At 41.3% G+C, this 24,892-nt stretch overlaps 1 protein-coding gene across 3 annotated transcripts in view; it reads right to left on the reverse strand.

The window, feature by feature from the left end:
• Positions 1-22,931, reverse strand: part of sycp2 (synaptonemal complex protein 2) — an 81,599-nt gene extending 58,668 nt beyond the window's left edge. For all 3 annotated transcript variants that reach the window (XM_014146033.1, XM_014146034.2, XM_014146032.2), the window contains exons 1-23: positions 22,860-22,931; positions 22,465-22,502; positions 22,213-22,347; positions 21,880-22,008; positions 20,775-20,879; positions 20,603-20,627; positions 20,366-20,451; positions 19,982-20,076; positions 19,673-19,707; positions 18,893-19,035; positions 17,222-17,274; positions 17,080-17,125; positions 16,848-16,952; positions 16,332-16,392; positions 15,897-16,042; positions 13,651-13,725; positions 10,303-10,404; positions 9,960-10,068; positions 8,459-8,616; positions 6,378-6,461; positions 4,282-4,348; positions 3,954-4,005; positions 3,732-3,814 (exon numbers count right to left, since the gene is read on the reverse strand). In XM_014146033.1, the coding sequence (XP_014001508.1) occupies positions 3,732-3,814; positions 3,954-4,005; positions 4,282-4,348; positions 6,378-6,461; positions 8,459-8,616; positions 9,960-10,068; positions 10,303-10,404; positions 13,651-13,725; positions 15,897-16,042; positions 16,332-16,392; positions 16,848-16,952; positions 17,080-17,125; positions 17,222-17,274; positions 18,893-19,035; positions 19,673-19,707; positions 19,982-20,076; positions 20,366-20,451; positions 20,603-20,627; positions 20,775-20,879; positions 21,880-22,008; positions 22,213-22,347; positions 22,465-22,491 (1,921 nt within the window). In that variant the 5' untranslated portion in view covers positions 22,492-22,502; positions 22,860-22,931. The remainder of the gene's footprint in view (positions 1-3,731; positions 3,815-3,953; positions 4,006-4,281; positions 4,349-6,377; positions 6,462-8,458; positions 8,617-9,959; positions 10,069-10,302; positions 10,405-13,650; positions 13,726-15,896; positions 16,043-16,331; positions 16,393-16,847; positions 16,953-17,079; positions 17,126-17,221; positions 17,275-18,892; positions 19,036-19,672; positions 19,708-19,981; positions 20,077-20,365; positions 20,452-20,602; positions 20,628-20,774; positions 20,880-21,879; positions 22,009-22,212; positions 22,348-22,464; positions 22,503-22,859) is intronic.
• Between the last annotated feature and the right edge of the window lie 1,961 nt (positions 22,932-24,892).

Raw genomic sequence — 24,892 nt, forward strand, 5'->3', positions numbered from 1 at the left:
CTCAGCATATACTGCCCGAATCGGTCCAGCCAGCTGAATTCTCAGTCCATTGCGCAGACAGGAATATACATATCTCTTCGGGAAGAAGAAGAGCGGGGGTGTATGTTTCATGATTAACGACTCATGGTGTAATTGTGATAACATACAGGAACTAAACTACTTTAGTTAACCCGATCTAGAATACCTCGCAATCAAATGGCGACCGTATTATCTCCCAAGAGAATTCTCATCGGTTATAGCCACGGCCGTGTATATCCCCCCTCAAGCTGATACCACGACAGCCCTCAAAGAACTCCACTGGACTTTATGCAAACTGGAAACAACATATCCTGAGGCTGCAATTATTGTAGCTGGGGATTTTAACAAAGCACATTTGAGAAAAGGGAAGCCAAAGTTCTATCAACATATTGACTGTAGTACACTGGCAATACTAAAGTGCCTATAAGAACATCCAATAGTCAAAGGTATATGAAATACAAATCGTATAGAGAGAAATAGTCCTATAATTCCTATAATAACTACAACCTAAAACATCTTACCTGGGAATATTGAAGACTCATGTTAAAAGGAACCACCAGCTTTCATATGTTCTCATGTTCTGAGCAAGGAACTTAAACGTTAGCTTTTTTACATGGCACATATTGCACTTTTACTTTCTTCTCCAACACTTTGTTTTTGCATTATTTAAATCAAATTGAACATGTTTCCTTATGATTTTATTGATGTATTATATTAAGTTAAAATAAGTGTTCATTCAGTATTGTTGTAATTGTCATTATTACAAATAAATAAATAAATCGGCCGATTTAATCGGTAGCGGCTTTTTTGGGCCTCCAATAATCGGTATCGGCGTTGAAAAATCCTAATCGGTCGACCTCTAATACATAGACTTGAAATCACTGGCCACTTAAAATAAATGGAACACTAGTGACTTTAATGTCTACATATCTTGCATTACCCATCTCATATGTATATACTGTATACTATTCTAATGTATCTTATTCCATGCCGCTCTGACATTGCTCGTCCATATATTTTTATATTCTTAATTCCACTCCTGTACTAGATGTGTGTATTGGGTATATGTTGTGTAATTATTAGATATTACTTCTTAGATATGACTGCACTGTTGGAGCTAGAAGCACAAGCATTTCGCTACACCCGCGATAACATCTGCTAAACACGTGTATGTGACCAATAAAATGTATTTGATTTGATAAAGCAAATATCTAACTTTTATTATTCAAAACATAAAATACTGTCATACCGTCCATATTTACTTTTTTAAATACCATAATATTATATTTGGGCTATACCGCCCAGCCCTAGTTCAAATCAAAAGGCCTGATTAACATGACATCAATAACGCAGCCACATCCAGAGTCCCCTGATATATATATATATATATATATATATATATATATACAGTCGTATGAAAAAGTTTGGGCACCCCTCTGAGGCGGCATAATAATTTACTCTGTCGTCACAGAAAATGATCACAGTGGCATGCCATTCATTTTCTAATAAAAGCTGAGTTCTGGGGTATTGTCCAGACAAAGATTTTTAGTGTAGCAATATTAAGTTGTATGAAATTAAATCAGATGTGAAAAATAGGCTATGCAAAAATTTGGGCACCCTTGTCATTCTGTTGATTTGAATACCTGTAACTACTTAGCACTGATTAATTGGAACACACAATTGGTTTGGTGAGCTCATTAAGCCTTGAACTTCATAGACAAGTGCATCCAATCATGAGAAAGGGTATTTAAGGTGGCCAATTGCAAGTTGTTGTTCTCTTTGACTCTCCTCTGAAGAGTGGCAACATGGGGGCCTCAAAACAACTCTCAAATGACCTGAAAACAAAGATTGTTCAACATTATGGTTTAGAGGAAGGCTACAAAAAGCTATCGCAGAGATGTAAACTGTCAGTGTCCACTGTGAGGAACATAGTGAGGAAATGGAAGGCCACAGGCACAGTTCTTGTTAAGGCCAGAAGTGGCAGGCCAAGTAAAATATTGGAGCGGCAAAGGCGAAGGATGGTGAGAACGGTCAAAAACAGCCCACAGACCACCTTCAAAGACCTACAACCTCATCTTGCTGCAGATGGTGTCACTGTGCATCGTTCAACAATTCAGCGCACTTTGCACAAGGAGAAGCTGTATGGGAGAGTGATGCGGAAGAAGCCTTTTCTGCACACACGCCATAAACAGAGTCGCTTGAGGTATGCAAATGCACATTTGGACAAGCCAGCTTCATTTTGGAATAAGGTGCTGTGGACTGATGAAACAAAGATTTAGTTATTTGGTCATAACAAGGGACGTTATGGATGGTGGCAAAAGAACACAGCGTTCCAAGAAAAACACTTGCTACCCACAGTAAAATTTGGTCGGGGTTCCATCATGCTGTGGGGCTGTGTGGCCAGTGCCAGTACTGGGAATCTTGTTAAAGTTGAGGGTCGCATGGATTCCACTCAATATCAGCAGATTCTTGGGAATAATGTTGAAGAATCAGTCACAAAGTTGAAGTTACGCCGGGGCTGGATATTTCAACAAGACAACGACCCACAACACTGCTCAAAATCTACCCGGGCATTTATGCAGAGGAACAAGTACAATGATCTGGAACGGCCATCCCAGTCCCCAGACCTGAATATCATTGAGAATCTGTGGGATGATTTGAAGCGGGCTGTCCATGCTCGGTTACCATCAAACCTAACTGAACTGGAGATGTTTTGTAAGGAGGAATGGTCCAAAATACCTTCATCCAGAATCCAGACACTCATTAGAGGCTATAGGAAGCGTCTAGAGGCTGTTATTTTAGAAAAAGGAGGCTCTACTAAATATTAATGTGATTTTTTTCTATTGGGGTGCCCAAATTTATGCACCTGTCTAATTTTGTTTTGATGCATATTGCACATTTTCTGTTAATCCAATAAACCTCATTTCACTACTGAAATATTACTGTGTCCATCAGTTATTTGATAGATCAAAATGAAATTGCTGATCCAAACACCCAATTATTTATAAATGGAAATCATGGAAATTGTCAGGGGTGCCCAAACTTTTTCATACGACTGTGTGTGTGTGTGTGTGTGTGTGTGTGTGTGTATGTTGAGTATATATATATATATATATATATATATATATATATATATATATTTTTTTTTTTTTATTTAGTTTAAAAGCTCTGACGAAGACCAAGAGAACAATAAACACTTTCAATGAGAAAACAGAAATCCACTTTGAGTAAAACATTTTTTTTTTCTGTTTTCAAAGATGTAGCATACGTACGATGCAATACTTGTGATAATTTTAAGGAGAACAAAAACGACTTAGCCTACATTTGAACACCACCGCAAAAGCTGAACATGGTCGGTCAATCAACAATGGCCGCAGAGTGAATAAGGTCTATTGGAGACACTGTGCATACATGGTTCTCATGAGACATTTCAGTAATAGCAGCAGCTGTTATGAGTCTTTTGATGAGTGTGGATTTAGTAAGGCGATTACTAAAGCTTACCTAACTACCTACTCATAAATGCTCATAAATCTAAATTCAGTTACATACTGTATTCCTACCAACATTTTTATAATTCTAAAAGTATTAATTTAAAGTCTAACTTAAAAAAAAAAAAAATTATTTTTTTTACTAAATAGGTCCTGTACATGTTGTGAAAATAACTCTAGAATACTGTAGGAGATTGGGAGGAGGAAGTTCTTGGGGAAGATTACCTGGTTTGGGCAGTGCCTTCTGGAAGCCTCTCTGTACCGGCAGCAGCATCTCAGATACAGACACTTTCCTCCAGTGGGAGAATCTGTTCGAACAAACAAAGATGCATGCACACGCACACACACACACACGTGGTCTAAAAGCTCCTCCATGTGTAAACATGTCTGATTCAAAATCAGATTTTAAATAAATTGTGATTTCAATGACAGAGACCATGTACTTACATAGTTCTCTCTGTTTTCATGGTAGGCTGGGTGTCAGGGACAATGCTGCTGTCTGTTAGATGGAATGAGGGTAAAGGGAAATAAATGGTGTGTTTACAGACTGTTAACAGTCATTACATTTATGTTACATCTATGGGAGATGTATTACAGAGAAAATGTGAATGCCCAAGTGACTGTCACAACCAATCTACATTCATTTTTAAATTACATGTTGTCATTAAGCAGACACTTATCTAGAGCAACTAAACAGTCAGTGCATTCAATTGAGTTAGGACAACCACATATCACAGTCATGGTATACAGTATATAAAGTGTGAAGGAACTGTACCAAGAAGCTCCTCTTTCTCCGCCTGGTCAGTTTGGACCATCTCCACCACTTTGTCCACTGGGATGTGCTGCAAGACGAGTACCGGTACAATAATTAAACTACTGCTACTACCTCCTGCTACTACTCCTCTTTAGTCAGCTACAACTAATAATGATAGACTATAGAATTACCACTACAGATGCTACTACTACAACCATAGCTATATATCAGGGTTTCCGTTAGGGAAATGTGGTGCCGGACAACTTGACCGGGAAGATTTTAATTTACAGGCCATTTGAGGAATTTACCAAACCCATATGCATTGGGTGCATAACTCATTATGGCATCCACCCACGGTGCTCCGAATGACAGAAATCTGATTTAGATGATAATGCATCTTAACAAAACAAGGAAGGAAGCAGCCACTAAATGCAATTTGCGGGAATTCAGCGCACCGATAGCGGTTCCATATGTGAGAGAGATGCAAATCTCTGTTAAACTTAGAAAGAGTGGGGTGTGAGTATAATTTTTTTAAATGTTAAGACAAGAAGGGGTGGGGTGTGTGGTGAAGATATAAGCAAGTCTCTCCAGAATGGCTCAGCTGTCTTCTGCCAATTCTTGCTCATTTATTGTTTCATTGTGTGAATCGCTTGCCCTTAGATATATATATATATTTTTTTTGCAATTCCCCATTACATGTCACCTGTAGTAAATGTACCCATCATTTGGTTATATACATTTCTGTTAGTGCATGTATTAATTACAGTCATGTATTGTTCTCACTCTCGGAGTGGAAACGTTGTTTGCAGAGTTCACAACCTGCTACACTTGTGAGAAAGAAGTTTTAGTTTATTTCATAACCATAATTTACGAGATCTTTTTTTTGTTTGTTTGGAGTGCTCCATGTAAGCAATGAGCATGTCTGGTTTCTCTGTCCTGATTATTTCGAGGGAGCGCAAGCGCCTGAGTACGCATAGAAGTACCTCGCCTGCTGCACAGAAATGTAGGATTTAGTATTTTATTTTTACATCCACTGCAAATTAAAATATATATATTTTTTATATATATACACAGTATATATTTTGGGGGGGTATTTTATCCCCTTTTCTCCCCAATTTTGTGATATCCAATTGCGATCTGGTCTTATCGCTGCAACTCCCTAACGGGCTCGGGAGAGGTGATGGTCGAGTCATGCGTCCTCCGAACCATGACCCGCCAAACTGCGCTTCTTAACACCCGCCCGCTTAACCCAGAAGCCAGCCGCACCAATGAGGAAACACCGTTCAACTGACGACCAAAGTCAGCCTGAAGGCGCCCGGCCCGCAACAAGGAGTCACTAGAGCGTGATGAACCAGGTAAAGCCCCCCTGCTAAACCCTCCCCTAACGACGCTGTGCGCAGCCCTACGGGACTACCGGTCACGGCCGGTTGTGACACAGCCTGGGATCGAGCCTCAAGCACTGCGATGTAGTGCCTTAAACCGCTACTTGGGAGGCAAATAATAATTTATTAAATCTATAGTTTCTCACCGTAATCTATTTGAAAAATCTTTCCAACAATCTCCCCCTTGATAATCACCAATCCTCAGTATGAAAGAGAAATTAAAGTTACAGAACTAATGCTCCATTGGCCTATAGGCTATGACTTCCATGCGCCCATTTCTTTAGCAGCCAATGGATCACAGTGTATTAATTTCCATTAATGAATAAAAAGCATTATTTTGCAATGGGATTTTCTTCCTCCCGGTCATTTTGCCCGGCAACAGTTCTATTTGTCGGCTTTTCATTTATTTTTTGGGGGCCAAAAGCCGGTAATTGCCGGCTAACAGAAACCCTGCTATAAATGTATAATAATTACTCCAATATTACTATTGGTGGAATATCACAATGTCACTACTATTAGGACAGTACTGTCCAGGCGGTGTACTTGTACATAAAGCTGACGCACGCTACAGAAACAGGAGATTGGCCCAGAGGACAGGAGCCTTTCTGGCACGGACAAGGCTACCTAGAACTTACTTACTACTACTATTGCTACAGCTACTAGTACGATTATCAATGAAAAACTGCTATCCGTTGTACTACCACTCCTATCAGTTAGGAGAAAGACCAGACCAACCCTGCGGTATTTCTCTGCCACAGGTCCAGCTCTGGTGTCCTGCTTAGTAGCTTTGCTCTGTGATAGAGCAACCACCGCATCCATCTGGGGAAAAAAAAAAAGTAACTCTTAGAAGCAAATCCTAACTTCCACTCTGTCATATATGAGATATTTCAACTGGTGTTGAAGTTAGGATTTCCCCCTCAGTGCTGCTGCCTATGCTACGGGAGGGTTTAGCTTCCATCTAGTCTCAAGTGCATTACTCTAAGGGACAAATCTTTACTTAAATTTAAGTTGAATTTTCACTTAGTCTCCCATTGGTATCAATGTGTTAGGGTTAGTCCCGAAGTGAGAATTGCATTATCTATGTAATGACAAAGTGCATCTGTAATTTTCACTCAAATCTCCCATTGACAGTGAGAGATTGACTGTCAGTTACACAAAATAGTTACACACATCTCCAGTTAGAATTGGGCCACTACTGAGTAATACAGTAAATACAATAAAATAGAAAGCGTACAGTGCATTCGAAAAGTATTTAGACCCCCTGACTTTTTCCACATTGTGTTACGTTACAGCCTTATTCTAAAATTGATTAAATTGTTATTTTTCCACATCAATCTACACAAAATACCCCATAATGACAAAGCAAAAATAAAAATATGAAATATCATATTTACAGAAGTATTCAGCACCTTGTTGCATTACCTTTGGCAGCGATTACAGCTTTGAGTCTTCTTGGGTATGACCCTACAAGCTTGGCACACCTGTCGTTGGGGAGTTTCTCCCATTGCTCTTTGCGGATCCTCTCAAGCTCTGTCAGGTTGGATGGGGAGCATTGCTACACAGCTATTTTCAGGCCACTCCAGAGATGCTCGATTGGCTTCAAGTCCAGGCTCTGGCTGGGCCACTCAAGGACATTCAGAGACTTGTCCCAAAGCCACTCCTGCGATGTCTTGGCTGTGTGCTTAGGGTTGTTGTCCTGTTGGAAGGTGAACCTTCGCTCCAGTCTGAGGTCCTGCGCAATCTGGAGCAGGTTATCAAGGATCTCTTCGTACTTTGCTCCATTCATCTTTGCCTCGATCCTGACAAGTCTCCAAGTCCATGCTGCTGAAAAACATCCCCACAGCAAGATGCTGCCACCACCATGATTCATCGTAGGGATGGTGCCAGGTTTCCTCCAGACGTGGTGCTTGGCATTGAGGCCAAAGAGTTCAATGTTGGTTTCATCAGACCAGAAAATCTTGTTTCTCTGAGTCTTTTGGTGCCTTTTGGCAAACTACAAGCGGAATGTCATGTGCCTTTTACTGAGGAGTGGCTCTGTCTGGCCACTCTACCATAAAGTGCTGCAGAGATGGTTGTCCTTCTGGAAGGTTCTCCCATCTCCACAGAGAAACTCTAGAGCTCTGTCAGGGTGACCATCGGGTTCTTGGTCACCTCCCAGACCAAGGCCCTTTTCCCCCTCGATTGCTCAGTTTGGCCGGGCGGCCAGCTCTACGAAGAGTCTTGGTGGTTCCAAACTTCTTCCATTTAAGAATGATGAAGGCCACTGAGTTCTTGGGAACCTTCAATGCTACAGATATTTTTTGGTACCCTTCCCCAGATCTGTGCCTCGACACAATCCTGTCTCCGAACTCTACGGACAATTCCTTCAACCTCATGGCTTGGTTTTTGCTCTGACATGCACTGTCAACTGTGGGACCGTATATAGACAGGTGTGCGCCTTTCCAAATCATGTCCAATCAATTGAATTTACCACAGATGGACTCCAATCAAGCTGTAGAAACATCTGAAGGATGATCATTGGAAACCGAATGCACCTGAGCTCAATTTCGAGTCTCATAGAAAAGGGTCTGAGTACTTATGTAAATAAGGTATTTCTGCTAAAATGTCTAAAAGCCAATTTTTGCTTTGTCATTATGGGCTATTGTGTGTAGATTGCTGAGGAAAAACATTAATTTAATCCATTTTAGAATAAGGCTGTAACGTAACAAAATGTGGAAAAAGTCAAGGGGTCTGAATACTTTCCGAAGGCACTGTATATCTGTAATGAATGCATGACTGTAAATGTAACTCCATTTCTATGGTAAGTCCTTCTGCACCTGCTCCCTCCTGCTGTGGCTCAGTGTAATGCCAGGGGCGGCGTTGTAGTAGGGTTTGGCCGTCCTCAGCTCCCCCAGGCCCGACTGGCCTTGTCTCTCACACGACCTGACCAGCTCCATTGCCGGCTTCACTTTGGACCTGCTGCCTCCGGGAGTGGCTAAAGTAGGAGAGGGGAATCCATCGAAGAGCAACATTAAAACACACAGAGACACGCACACACACACACCATTCAACAAAGAGAAAGCAAAAAGACAAATCACATTCAACAGAACTAAATAACAAAGTACTGTTCCATTCCACTCTATTTCGGTTGAGGCAGATATTCACTACAGGCCAAAAGTATGTGGACACATTCTCGTCTAACATCTCATTCCAAAATCATGGGCATTAATATGGAGTTGGTCCTCCTTTGCTGCTATAACAGCCTCCACTCTTCTGGGAAGGCTTTCCAGTAGATGTTGGAACATTGCTGCGGGGACTTGCCTCCATTCTGCCACAAGAACATTAGTGAGGCCGGGCAATTGGGCCTAGATTGCAGTCGGCATTCCAATTCATACCAAAGGTGTTCGATGGGGTTGAGGTCAGAGCTCTGTGCAGGCCAGTCAGGTTCTTCCAAACCGATCTTGACAAACTATTTCTGTATGGACCTTGCTTTGTGCACAGGGGCATTGTCATGCTGAAACAGGAAAGAGCCTTCCCCAAACTTTTGCCACAAAGTGGGAAGCACAGTATCGTCTGGAATGTCACGGTATGCTGTAGTGTTAATATTTCCCTTCACTGGAACTAAGGGGCCTAGCCCGAACCCTGAAAAACAGCCGCAGACCATTATTCCTCCTCCACCAAACTTTACAGTTGGCACCATGCATTTGGGCAGGTAGCATTCTCCTGGCATCCACCAACCCCTTATCGTCCATCAGACTGCCAGACGGTGTAGCGTGATTCCAGAGAACACATTTCCACTGCTCCAGAGTCCAATGGCGGCGAGCTTTACACCACTCCAGCCAACACTTGGTATTGAGCATAGTGATCTTAGGCTTGTGTGCGGCTGCTCAGCCATGGAAACCCATTTCATGAAGCTCCCGACGAACAGTTCTTGTGCTGACGTTTCTTCCAGAGGCAGTTTGGAACTCGGTAGTGAGTGTTGCAACTGAGGACAGACAATTTTTATGCACTTTGCGCTTCAGCACTCAGCGATGCCGTTCTGTGAGCTTGTGTGGCTTACCACTTTGAGGCTGAGCCGTTGTTGCTCCTAGACGTTTCCACTTCACAATAACAGCACTTACAGATGCAGGTCTTCTTGGGAAGATGGCATCCTATGACGGTGCCATGTTGAAAGTCACTGAGCTCTTCAGTACGGGCCATTCTACTGCCAATGTTTGTCTATGGAGATAGCATGGCCGTGTGCTCGATTTTATACACCTGTCAGCAACGGGTGAGGCTGAAATAATCAAATCCACTAATTTGAAGGAGTGTCTACATACTTTTGTGGGGGGTACCCACATGCTGCCATAACAACGCTAAAGGGGCTGGCTCCTGTCCCCCTCCCTCCTCCGCTGCTGGTGATGAACGTGCTGGACTCAGACACCCTCCTCTTGGCTGGAGTCACTATCTGGGATAAAAAAACAGTGTGTGTGTGTATGTGTGCATTTCATTATAAGACCATACTCAGTTAGAATATCACACAAGCCACCAATGGTATTTACTAACTGGTGTTCTGCGGTCTTTGTCCACTTACAGTAGTACACTGTGCCAAGCTTTACACGGCATTAAATACTCCACACCAGCAATGATTTATTGCTAACTCAGATAACGAACTAGTTGCTTCCCAGTGGTTATCAGTCACCTCTAAGGGTCCAGAGGGGCGAGGGGGTAGCAGACAAGGGACACTGTCCCTCTCTCTCTCCACGTCACCGTCGGGGGACATCTGACTCTCGGGAACAAGAGCCTGTTTGGATATGACTGTCTGTCAGTCTCACTTCCGAACATTTCCCAGGCAATGTAATCACAGAGGGCAAATACATTGATATTCGTGATGGTTGGAAGACATTTGCTGTGTGTTGGAACGCCAACACTGTTTTATATTCAAGGAATAACTCACTCAAAACCACGAATTCCTATGATTTACATTGTTAAATAACGCAAATATGCAACAACAAAAAAATCTGCATTTTGCTGTTATACGTTAGGAAGCAACACGAAAATGGTTGTGGAAATCTGCAAAGCTCAAGTCAAATACAAAAGCTCACAATTAATTGATCTCTCTAGAAGGCCTGGCTGGCCAGGTAGTTTTTAAACACCTGTAACTGCCATTTCATGCAATCTAGAGCTAAAACAAATACCCCATTAGGGTGTAGTGCTTAGGCAAGTAAAAAAACATACAGCACCAGTGAAAAGTTTGGACACACCTACTTGTTTATTTTTACTATTTTCTCCATTGTAGAATAACAGTGAAGACATTAAAACTATGAAATAACACATATGGAATCATGTAGTAACCAAAAAAGTGTTAAACATATCAAAATATATTTGATGACAGCTTTGCACACGCTTGGCATTCTCTCAACCAGCTTCACCTGGAATGCTTTTCCAATAGTCTTGAAGGAGTTCCCACATATGCTGAGCACTTGTTGGTTGCTTTTCTTTCACTCTGTGGTCCAACTCATCCAACACCATCTCATTTGGGTTGAGGTCGGGTGATTGTGGAGGCCAGGTCATCTGATGAAGCACTCCATCACTCTCCTTCTTGGTCAAATAGCCCTGACACAGCCTGTGTTCGCTGCAGAATGCTGTGGTAGCCATGCTGGTTAAGTGTGCCTTGAATTCTCCTTTAGTAATGGTTTTCTTGCAGCAATTTGACCATGAAGGCCTGATTCACGCAGTCTCCTCTGAACAGTTGGTGTGGAGATGTGTCTGTTACTTGAACTCTGAAGCATTTAACCTCTCTAGGGGAGGTGGGACGAAGTCGAACCCACACTATTCAACAGCCAGTGACAAATCAGAGCGCCAAATTTAAAACCACAAAATGTCATAATTCAAAGTTCTCAAACATAGGACTATTTAACACCATTTTATAGATACACTTCTCCTGAATCGAACCACGTTGTCCGATTTCCAAAAGGCTTTACAGCGAAAGCAAAACATTAGATTATGTTAGGAGAGTACATGGACACAAAAAACCACACAGCCATTTCCAAGCAACTAGCATGCATCACAAATACCCAAAACACAGTTAAATGCAGCACCAACCTTTGATGATCTTCATCAGATGACACTCCTAGGACATTATGTTATACAATACATGCATGTTTTGTTCAATCAAGTTCATATTTATATCAAAAACCAGCTTTTTACATTAGCATGTGATGTTCAGAACTAGCATACCCACCGAGAACTTCCGGTGAATTTACTAAATTACTCACGATAAACGTTGACAAAATACATAGCAATTATTTTAAGAATTATAGATACAGAACTCCTTTATGCAATCGCTATGTCCGATTTTAAAATAGCTTTTCGGCGAAAGCACATTTTGCAATATTCTGAGTACATAGCTCGGCCATCACGGCTAGCTAATTTGACACCCACCAAGTTTGGGACAACCTAAACTCAGAATTACTATTAGAAAAATTGGATTACCTGACCGCACTCCCAGGACTTCTACTTCAACAACAAATGTTGTTTTGGTTCCAAATAATCCATAGTTATATTCAAATAGCTCCGTTTTGTTCGTGCGTTCAGGTCACTATCCGAAGGGTGACGCGCGAGTGCATTTCGTGACAAAAAATTTAAAAATATTCCATTACCATACTTCGAAGAATGTCAAACGCTGTTTAAAATCAATTTTTACGCGATTTTTCTCGTAAAATAGCGATAATATTCCAACTGGGCAACGTTGTATTCATTCAAAGGCTGAAAGAAAAAAATGGAGTAGTCTCGTGAACGCACATCTCAGTCTCACTGTCCCCAGGCTGACCACTAACAAATTCTGCTGCTGTTCTTTGCCCAGAGACAGCAGACACCCCATTCCACTTTCTGGCGGCTTTAGAGATCCAATGGAAGCCTTAGAAAATGTCATGTTACAGCACAGATGCAGTATTTTCGATAGAGATGCAACAGAAGGACAACAAATTGTCAGACAGGGCTCTTCCTGTATGGAGTCTTCTCAGGTTTTGGCCTGCCATATGAGTTCTGTTATACTCACAGACACCATTCAAACAGTTTTAAAAACTTTAGAGTGTTTTCTATCCAAATCTACTAATTATATGCATATTCTAGTTTCTGGGCAGGAGCAGTAACCAGATTAAATCGGGTACGTTTTTTATCCGGCCGTGAAAATACTGCCCCCTATCCCAAAGAAGTTAAGTATTTATTTGGCCTGCAATTTCTGAGGCCGGCAACTCTAATGAACTTATCCTCTGCAGCAGAGGTAACTCTGGGTCTTCCTTTCCTGTGGCGGTCCTCATGAGAGCCAGTTTCATCATAGCGCTTGATGGTTTTTGCGACTGCACTTGAAGAAACGTTCAAAGTTCTTGAAATGATCTGGATTGACTGACCTTAATGTCTTAAAGTAATGATGGACTGTCGTTTCTCTTTGCCTACTTGAGCTGTCCTTGTCATAATATGGACTTGGTATTTTACCAAATAGGGCTATCTTCTGTATACCACCCCTACCTTGTCACTACACAACTGATTGGCTGAAACGCATTAAGGAGGAAAGAAATTCCACAAATTAACTTTTAACAAGTGTGCATTCCAGGTGACTACCTCATGAAGCTGGTTGAGAGAATGTCAAGGGTGGGAAACTCTCAAATATAAAATATATTTTGATTTCTTTCACACTGTTTTGGTTACTACATGATTCCATATGTGTTATTTCATAGTTTTGATGTCTTCACTATTATTCTACAATGCAGAAAATAGTAAAAATAAAGAAAAACCCTTGAATGAGTAGGCGTGTACAAACGTTTGACTGGTACTATATATATATATATATATATATATTTTATTTATTTTTTGTTTACATAGTGGCGCAGCCAGTCCACAAGGTAGGGCAGCGCCAATCTTAGTCTTTGGGGAGAACCCTGTATGAACTATCATTACAATCTGAGAGCGCAGATTTTTCTGCCTTTCCACTGTAAAATGTCTGTCTGATTGCAAGATGAACAGGGAGTAAACTACACAGGATCCTTACCTGGGAGCAGTTGTCATCCATAACAATCTTGACTGAGGTCTTCACGACAGAGGTTCTTCTCTTGCCCACAAACGACTGACAGGAAACAAGGAAACAGGCCTTTGTATCAGTATATCGCCCCCAAGATATGCAGTCCATTTGGAAAGTATTCAGAACCCTTGACTTTTTCCACTTTGTGTTACGTTACAGCCTTATTCTAAAATGGATTAAATACATGTTTTCCCGCTTCAATCTACACACAACACCCCATAATGACGAAGTGAAAACAGGTTTAGACATTTTTTCACATTTATTAAAAATAAAAAACTGAAATACCTTATTTACATAAGTATTCAGACCCTTTGATATGAGACTCGAAATTGAGCTCAGGTGCATCCTGTTTCCATTGATCATCCTTGAGATGTTTCTACAACTTGATTGGAGTCCACCTGTGGTAAATTCAATTGACTAGACATGATTTGGAAAGGCACACAAGGTCCCACAGTTGACAGTGCATGTCAGAGCAAAAACCAAGCCATGAGGTTGAAGGAATTGTCCGTAGAGCTCCGAAACAGGATTGTGTCGAGGCACAGATCTGGGGAAGGGTACCAAAACAACGCTGCAGCATTGAAGGTCCCCAAGAACACAGTGGGCTCCATCATTCTTAAATGGAAGAAGTTTGGAACCACCAAGACTCTTCATAAAGCTGGCCGCCTGGGCAAACTGAGCAATCGGGGGAGATGGGCCTTGGTCAGGGAGGTGACAAAGAACCCGATGGTCACTCTGACAAAGTTCCTCTATGGAGTTCCTCTGTGGAGATGGGAGAGTCTTCCAGAAGTACAACAATCAATTCAGCACTCCACCAGTAAAAGGCACATGACATTCCGCTTGGAGTTTGCTAAAAGGCACCAAAAGACTCAGAGAAACAAGATTTTCTGGTCTGATGAAACCAACATTGAACTCTTTGGCCTCAATGCCAAGCACCACGTCTGGAGGAAACCTGGCACCACCCCTACGGTGAATCATGGTGGTGGCAGCATGGAGGGAAAGACGAACTAGTCAGGATCGAGGGAAAGATGAACGGAGCAAAGTACAGAGAGATCCTTGATGAAAACCTGCTCCTGAGCGCTCAGGCCCTCAGACTGGAGCGAAGGTTCACCTTCCAATAGGACAAAGGCCCTAAGCACACATCCAAGACAACGCAGGTCTCTCATGTCCTTGAGTGGCCCAGCCAGACCCCGGACTTGAACCCGATCAAACATCTCTGGAGAGACATGAAAATGTGCAGCGACGCTCCCCATCCAACCTGACAGAGCTTGAGAGGATCTGCAGAGAAGAATGGGAGAAACTCCCCAAATACAGGTGTGCCAAGCTTGTAGCGTCATACCCAAGAAGACTCGAGGCTGTAATCGCCGCCAAAGGTGCTTCAACAAAGTACTGAGTAAAGGGTCTGAATACTTACGTAAATGTGATATTTCTGGTTTTTATTTTTAATAAATTAGCAAAAATGTTTAAAAAAATGTTTTTGCTTTGTTATTATGGGGTATTGTGTGTAGAGTGATGAGGGGGAAAAAAACAAATTAATCAATTTTAGAATAAAGCTGTAACATAACAAAATGTGGAAAAAGTCAAGGGGTCTGAATACTTTCCGAATGCACTTTAAGCCTCCAACAGTTAGGCCAAAAAACACATTCATTATCATGGATTGATTTGTGAAGTCTGCAGGGAAAAAGCATGTGATATTGATTCTTTGGAACACCGTGAAATTGAATTTTGTTTCACCATTTATTTCAAATGTAATATTAGTTAATGATCCATTTAAGATGGCTACAGATTTTGAAAGTTCACTAATATCACTATAAGGCTGTCACTCAAACTTGGATGTCATTCAGAACTTCTGCTAAAGGACGAAGAGAATACTGATCCAAGACCACGGGACATAGGTGTCAGAGTAGGAGTGATCAGTTTTGTCTTGTAGTTCACAAAGAATAAGATTACATGGACAGGCTGATCCTAGACCTGCACTCCTACTGCGAGACATTACATAGGGCACCAGTTCTCAGGCTTGGGGGCAATCTTGTCTCCTGTTAGCAGGGTAGTATTCACTAGAAACCAAATAGAACACAACTTCCCGAACCAGGGAAAGACCTACCTGAACTTGTCCAATAAGAAACTGTCATTTGTGTTGGAAAACGTTCTTCGTTGCAAAATGTTTTCCTACGGTTCGCACTAATGAATACACTGCGGTAGATATAAACGCTACCTACTTTGTTCTTGTTTCCGTAGACGCTCCTAGCTGCCTGCATGATGTCCAGGGAGGAGCTGAAGTGGATGGTGAGGTGGGAGCCCTCCACCCCGCTAACACACAGCGGCTCTGTCAGCTTTAGCTTCAGCACCCTCCTCCTACCCTCCTCTGGACAGAGAGCACATGAAAGTACACAGCAGGGTGTTTTCCCAAACACACACACAAGGGAGTTTTCAGTACACACCTGGGGATTTTTAGTAATATGAAATGTGCAGAAACTTTTCAGATAGAAATGTATTGAATATAGTTGACACCATTCCCTATTTCTACAAGGCGGACAATCATATCTGTTCTATGCAACACATTCTTTCCACCCTACTAGACGAGCATTAGACGGCTAGCTTTGACTTGTGGGCTGAGAGAAAAGGTGAGTGTATGTCCATATACGTTTGGTTACCTGTGACTATGTAACTGTGGACTTCATTCTCAGGGATGCAGGCTGTGTCCCACTGACCCTCCTGTGGAAAAATTAAAATACAAATGTTTTGCTGACCTGCCAGGGTAACCAGTCCTACTACTGATTCCCCTAATTCTGAATCTATCCTATCCACCTAACACGGACTCCAGACTCTGAGGGAAAGTCAATTCCAAATATAGCATGTAACGCTGCCAATGGTAGAGTGAGGAATTGATGCATATATTATACAAGATAGAAAAAGTAAGCCATGTGGCTATGGCAACTAGATTTGATCAACATTTAGATTAGGACTCATTTCACTTTGTGCATTAGTGTACGTCAAATAAACCTTGGTGACGGTCAGTAAGGGGTGGTTTCCTGGATCCATATTAAGCTTAGCTCGGGACTTTAATCGAGATTCTCCATTGAAAATGATTTAAAATCCAGGACTAGGCTTAATCTAGGTCCGGGAAACCACCCATTAGTGTTCACAGTCATGTCAAGTGTCAGCGGTACCTGTGCATCCTCATCGGCGAGAGAGAAGTAGAAGGAGACGCTCTGACTTCCCAGGTTGAAGTCAATCCAGAACTCCTCCAGTTTCTCATCAGCGGGCATCAGCAACTAGGGGCACACATCACAGTTGACTCAATCGGCCAAATTGAACATCTCTTAAGCAACTGAAAAACATCACACTTACGCAAAAGATTTGGTTTGCATGTATTAACTGTGTGTGTATGTTGGGACTGACCTCATGTTTGTCCAGAAACACCTCCAGACAAGGGTAGGAGAACACTCTGGGGGCAGAAAAACAACAGGCATATGTTGTGATATAGCAGTAGAGCCATGTGAGTTTTACAGTGTGATCACTAATCAAATGTGTGTCTTTGTACCTTCTCCCATCTCCCTGCATCCCATTCAAAAGGTTTAGAAACTTGCGACAGTCCTGCAAAAAGACACGTTGCACATTGTCCCATTAAGCATTATAGAATAAAACGTACATAACTGAGGCAAAATTCATACAGCAACATAGACGGAATTGGCAAACACTGGGGCCTGGATTTAAACCATCTATCAGGCAGCGACAAATTGCTTTGCGTTGCTGTCAATCACTGCTCAATCATATTTTTGTTCTTGAATTAAAATTTAAAGTTGCTGTTCAATGAGTATACCAAACATTAGGAACACATTACATTACATTACATACAGGAACACCTTCCAAATATTGAGTTGCACCCCCCCCTTTGCCCTCAGAACAGCCTCAATTTGTTAGGACATTTTTATTTTAATTTTTTATTTTACCTTTATTTAACTAGGCAAGTCAGTTAGGAACAAATACTTATTTTCAATGATGGCCTAGGAACAGTGGGTTAGATGCCTTGTTCAGGGGCAGAACGACAGATTTTTACCTTGTCAGCTCGGGGAGTCAATCTTGCAACCTTTCGGTTACTAGTCCAATGCTCTAACCACTAGGCTACCTGCCGCCCAGGACTCTACAAGGTGTCGAAAGCGTTCCACAGGGATGCTGGTCATGCTGACTCCAATGTTTGCCACAGTTGTGTCAAGTTGGCTGAACGTCCTTTGGGTGGTGGACCATTCTTGATACACACAGGAAACTGGCAAGTGTTCTTAATGTTTTATATACTCAGTGTATATGGTCATTTCAATCATATGGCATTGTCTTTCACTAATTTAGACTAATTCTACCTAGTAACAAGCCTGCGGTTAAACTGCCGAATCACAGCGGCACAATGCAAAGTCAATTCAAGTGCAATCGAACTTGGCACAGATGTCAATTCAACCAGTTGTGTAAATTACTTAAGTAAAAATACTTTCAAGTACTACTTAAGTCGTTTTTTGAGTATCTGTACTTTACTTTACTATTCATATTTTTGACAGCTTTTACATTTACATCACTACATTCCTAAAGAAAATAATGTACGTTTTACTGCATACATTTTCACTGACACCCAAAAGTACTAGTTACATTTCCAATACTTAGCAGGACATGAAAATGGTCCAATTCACACACTTATCAAGAGAACATCCCTTGTCATCCCTACTGCCTCTGATCTGGCGGACTCACTAAACACAAATGCTTAGTTTGTAAATTATGTCTGAGTGTTGGAGTGTGCCCCTGGCTATCCATAAATTAAAAAATAAAATGGTGTCATCTGATTTGCTTAATATAAATATAAGAAATTTGAAATTATTTACACTTTTACTTTTGATACCTAAGTATATTTTAGCAATTAAATGTACTTTTGATACTTAAGTACATTGAAAACCAAAATACTTTTAGACGTTTACTCAAGTAGTATTTTACTGGGTGACTTTCACTTTTACTTGAGTCATTTTCTATTAAGGTATCTTTACTTGTTTTTACTTTTACTTAAGTATGCCAATTGGGTACTTTTTCCACCATTGAATTCAACATCTATTCCACGTTGGTTCAATGTAATTCAATTGAAATGACGTGGAAACAACGTTGATTCAACCAGTGTGGCCAGGTGGGATGTTGTTTGAATCCCGGCCTGGGTTTTGCTATAATGGCCAGGCTTTACCGTCTCAAACTCAGAGTCCTGAATTTTGCTGAAGGTGCTAGCAACAAACTCCATGGAGAACCAGTCATGAGCCAGCTCCTTCCTCTGGGCACGGGTGGTCATCCTGCACAGGGCTTCCATCAAGGCTATCTGCAAGTCGTAATCTACAGAGAAGAGAAAGAGAGAGAAAAGAGGGGGTGGGGGGGTAGAGAAAGTGAGCGAGAAAAAGAGAGAGTGGGCAAGAGAAAGTGTTTGTATATGTGTGTGGCCTCTAATGTAAGCATCCCACTGGGCAAACACTGTTTGAATCAATGTTGTTTCCATGTAATTTCAACAAAATAATTCAATGTGATGACGTTAAATCAGCGTGGAAAACTGATTGGATTTGCAAAAAGTAATCAACGTAAAGGAATTTAGTATTTTTTTTCACCCAACTTTTAAACTAAATGTATTTTTTATTTTTATTTAACCTTTAACTAGGCAAGTCAGTTAAGAACAAATTCTTATTTACAATGACGGCCTACCCTGGCAAAATCCTCCCCTAACCCGGACGACGCTGGGCCAATTGTGCGCCTCCCTATCACAGCCGGTTGTGATACAGCCCAGGATCAAACCAGGGTCTGTAGTGACGCCTCTAGCACTGCGATGCAGTGCCCTAGAACGCTGCGCCACGCAGGAGCCCAAAATGACATGGCCCAATGACATGGTGAAATGTTTTGCTGATTTCACATTGAATTGCTCAACATAGATTATGGTTGAAATCTAACGCATGCCAGAACAGGGCACTGGAGGGGCAATTACCTCCACCCTCTACAATTCGATTGGCCAGGTTGTTCCTGTGGAATGAAGCAGACAAACCAGTCAACCAATCAATCAACCAACAAACCAATCAATAGAATTCAATGGTTAAACGATGTCACGACATGCCTCGCTCATATCAATATCATATTGAATTATTGATATAGGTGCCCACCACTTGCTATCACCTACTGTGGGGTTCTGTTGACACAGGGCATTACAGATGGCCACAGTGAGATGATAAATAGAATACACCCATCATTTGAAGTAAAGAATTTAATGTATCAGGATACAGCCCTCTGCGTCACATACATGACATCTGAGGCCTCTTGAGACGATAAAATCTTCTTCTCCTTCTTGAGCTCCGCTGGGATCTTATCCAGAATGATGTTCAGTTTCCGAATAGCCTATGAAAAATGACATGGACTCAAGTCAATGTACCTGAAAAGCACGTTTTAAATGTCATTCAAAAATGATCTTGAAGTATAAAACCATGTCATTGAGCTACACTATCCCGTTCAGAGACTTGGGCAATGAGACCCAAGTTGGTTCATTTGCCTCAATAATGCAAACAATGATATAATCCATTATAGTAGTAACTTATACAACTGAACCCATGTAGATCACTTTATAGGACATATTCTTTCTACACTTCAGAAATGTATTTTGGTCTCCATTGAAATAACTCTCCCTCACCTCTTTTTGGATCATTATGTGGACTCTTGGGTCTGCAGCCAGCTGGCCAATGAGATGTAAAAAGCATTCAGTGACCTGATATGTTCCTAAAAAAAATTATCAGTCATAAATTTAGTTAATTTAATGTATTGGACAAGTTATCAGTTAAACACAGACATGCTTGTGTCCTAGCATGTTTTATGATAAGACAATAGGAGCAAAAACTTCAGGATAAGTTTTTAAAAAGTGCACACATACCCTCTTGACTTGATTCATGAACAACCTATTGGAGGAAAAACAAAGCTGCAGATAATGGTAGCTAAAGTGCCAAAAAATTGCTAGAAAATAAACTACTTAAGTTGTTTAACTATTTTATAAACAGCAATTGTCTGGTCAAGCACATTTGACTACTTCCACATTCAATACTCACCATTACAGAGTCAAATAAGTCTTCAGCTAGGTTCAGCAAGGTCTCATTCCTCTGTGTGCATGCCTCGATCCACAACAGCCTTGCTTTCTCAAACCACTGCACCATGTGCACACAGACAGATACTCACTCAATCCACCACTCAATATAAATATATTCACATAATGTATAGCTCATACAACAAACATTAGCCTATAAGCCTGATATAATATGGTTATAAATGTACGTTGGCCAGTTTATTAGGTACACCTACCTAGTACCGGGTTAGACCCCCCCCCCCCATTTGCATCTAAAACAGCCTGAATTCTTCAGGGCATGGAAATATTGTTCAATTGGTATCAAGGGACCTAACGTGTGCCAGGAAAACATTCCCCACACCTCTACACCACCACCAGCCTGTACCGTTGACACCAGGCAGGATGGGGCCATGGACTCATGCTACTTACGCCAAATCCTGACTCTGTCATCAGCATGACTCAACAGCAACCAGGATTAGTCGGACCAGGCTATGTTTTTCCACTCCTCAATTGTGTTGAGGATCACGTGCCCACTGGAGCTGCTTCTTCTTGTTTTAGCTGACAGGAGGCGAACCCCACTCCTGGTGTGGTCGTCTGCTGAAATCTGTGACAAGGACTGACGAGTTGCTGTTCTGGACAACCACTGTTGTACTGTGCCGTTATTTGCCTGTTTGTGGCCTGCCCATTACTTGCACGATTCTTGCCATTCTCCTTCGACCTCTAATCAACAAGCTGTTTTTCGCTCACAGTACTGCTGCTGACTGGATGTTTTTTGTTTGCAGCACCATTCTCAGTAAACCCTAGACACTGTCGTGCGTGAAAAGCCCATCAGGCTGACTGTTTCTGAGATACTGGAACCAGCACGTCTGGCACCGACGATCATACTACGCTCAAAGTTGCTTAGGTCACTCGTTTTGTCCATTCTAATGTTAAATCGAACAGTAACTGAATGAACGATGCCTATCTGCCTGCGTTATATAGCAAACAACTGCCACGTGACTCAGTGTCTGTAGGAGCAAACTGTTTTCGTAAATGGGGTGGTATACCTAATATACTGGCAACTGGGTGTATAATAGGGTTGAAATACTTATCTTTTTGACAAGACCTTGGAGTACCATCCCAGATAAGCCTTGACCCCCAGGTAAAGCCAGGTTTTTCCCAAATTTGTGCAGGATCGTGAGTCCCAAACAAGCATGCTTGACATTTCTGTGATCTAATTCCTAAACAAGGTAAGAAAATATGAACCACATAAAACACTAAACCAAAACAGGGAGGAATGTGAATAGACTGTCCTTAGCTAGCTACTTGCAAATAAAGTACATTTACTCACAAGTAACAAGTGGGATTACTCCTGGGCAAAAGCATCCAAAGAAACAGAAAGAGTGAGTTGAGCAGAAGAATGTAATGTTACAGTCCATCCTTACCCTACTAACAAGTTTGTCCAATTTGGCGAGGAATTGTTTGGAACATTTCCAAGTTGTCCCCTCATCATCTTGCAAGAAGTCACCCAATGCCTGAAAATTGCGGTTCTTAAGCACCTCATCAACCAGCTTCTCCAACTGCAAGAACAGGGTTAGCAGATAAATGTCATAGCTAGCTAGCAGATACCAAGTTTAAGTTAATAGAGCTAACGTTACAATTTTCACATACTAGACATAGTTTCAAGTTTTTTTTACCTGTGGGTCCTGAGGTGGTGCCATCATACATTCACCCACTGTGAAAGATCATTAAATTAAAGTGGATCTTCTTTACATAAGTGTAATTTTTAGCTAAAGCTGGCTAGCTTACAATAAGTGTCATGTTGTGTTGTCACTCAGATATAAGATAGTTAACGTTAGCTAGCGACGTTAGCCACCTAACGTTAACAGTTAACGTTACAGTCGTTAGTTAACGTTGACAATTCAAAACATAACGTTAGCGTGTTCATTTTCCTGTACGTTGAACATAACAACATTACACACTTCATTTGGTAAATACACAATGGTGATCGTAAATAGTGTGACTGAATACATTTAGTTTTTGAGAAAATAGATGTTATTCTAGCTTGCAGACTATCAACGTTGCTAGCTACCTGTCAGTTTTCCTCAGTGAAGTTGTGAGTCGAGTGATGGATGCTGGAGCGCGCGAAAATAATGGTAAACCCGCATGCGCACCGTGTGTCTAGTGCGCAGATACTGCACACAAGTGCGTCTCCTTTCCTTCGAAGTGTACACTCGTTCACTACTTCCCACAAATCTAAAAGCACTGGATTAGTGGAGGCATTGGCTAGCTAAACGGAGTTTCCAACATCACTATACCAGTCAAATCAGTTAAGTATCAAAAGTAAAAGTGTAATTCATTTTAAATTGCTTATATTAAGAAAACCAGACGGCCCAATTTTCCTGTCTTTATTTTATTTACGGATAGCCAGGGGCACACTCCAACACTCAGACATAACAAACAAAACATTTGGGTTTAGGGAGTCTGTCAGAGCAGAGGCAGTAGGGATGACAAGGGATGTTCTCTTGATAAGTGCGTGAATTGGACCATTTTCCTGTCCTGCTAAGCATTCAAAATGTAACAGGTACTTTTGGATGTCAAGGAAAATGTATGGAGTAAAAATTACATTATTTTCTTTAGGAATGTAGTAAAGTAAAAGTTGTCATAAATATAAATAGTAAAGTAAAGTACAGATACCCCCAAAAAACACTTAAGTAGTACTTTAAAGTATTTTTACTTAAGTACTTTATACCACTGGTGAGCAGCTTGCTCTGGCCAGTGATAGTCTGGACGTTTTAAAGTTGTTTTGGTGTTGGTAGCATTTACGGTTTTGGCGCTACAGGTGCCAGCGCAGTAGAATAATAATAAGTATGAACAGTTTCTAAAGTTGTGCTTTGCTTTCCGCAAGATCACCTAAATATTGAATGCTGATGACTCCAGGTGAGCAATCAGAGCTTTTGAGGATGACTGGGTGAGAAATAGCTATATGGGTAGTTGAGTGAGAGGGGTCATTCCACCAATTCGGTGCATTTTGAGAAGTGTAACTTGGTCAAAGAATACTTTATTTCAACTAATTTTAACAGTCTGACATAAAGAGCACATGTTCAACTTGATAAAAAAAAATGTTTTCCCTATTAAGAGATTAAATAAAATAATGATGATAGTAAGTGCCTATTAAGTGCCAAAACAAAGTAACAGGGTTGACGATTTCATCTTAAATCAGCCATAAATCCCCTTGTGACAGGGGGATGGAAGCTTGTTGTGTGCATCAGGAAGTGGCAGTTGAATGTGTAACCGATGTGAAATGGCTAGTTAGTTAGCGGTGGTGCGCGCTAATAGCGTTTCAATCGGTGATGTCACTCTCTCTGAGACTTGAAGTAGGGGTTCCCCTTGCGTTGCAAGGGCTGCGGCTTTTGTGGCGCGATGGGTAACGATGCTTCGTGGGTGTCAGTTGTTGATGTGTGCAAGGGTCCCTGGTTCGAGCCCAGGTTGGGGCGAAGAGAGGGACGGAACCTGTTACACTGTTACAAATGCAAGCTTCACCCCAAAAAATTAATTGTTAAAACATTTATTGCCTGTCTACCTATGGGTAACAGGGTTGACCTGTTATGCTCAACCTGTTCAGTTTTCCACCACAAATCACTGAAAAATGGCCAAAAAGAGTATAACCGGTCTTTGAAATGTTCTGAGAACAGAAGAGAACATTTTGCCTGTTCTAAGAACATTCATTTTTAGGTTGCAGGGAGGTTCTGAGAACGTTTTTCTATGGTTCCCTGAATGTTTTCCTGGGAGTTTTTATTAATGTTCGGAGAATGGAAATTATAGGTTATTTGAAGGTAATTCAATAATGTTCTGAGAACATTTCAATAAGACTACTAGCTTAGCTGTTTAGAACTCCAAGCAAAGGAAGGACACATGGAATTTCATTTGCTTAGGCATTAATTATCCAAACACATTGACACAGCATCAGTGAGATTTGAACCTATAATCTTCTGTTCTCATTCCATGGAATTAGTCCACTCCGCCACCAGGATATCATGTTTTTTAAATCATACAAAGCTGTTCATTTTAGTCTATTAAAACAGACCACATTTCAAAGGAAACAAGCACTCATTAAGATCAGGT

The sequence above is a fragment of the Salmo salar genome, chromosome ssa15 (assembly GCF_905237065.1).
Source record: "Salmo salar chromosome ssa15, Ssal_v3.1, whole genome shotgun sequence".
Taxonomy (NCBI): Eukaryota; Metazoa; Chordata; class Actinopteri; order Salmoniformes; family Salmonidae; genus Salmo; species Salmo salar.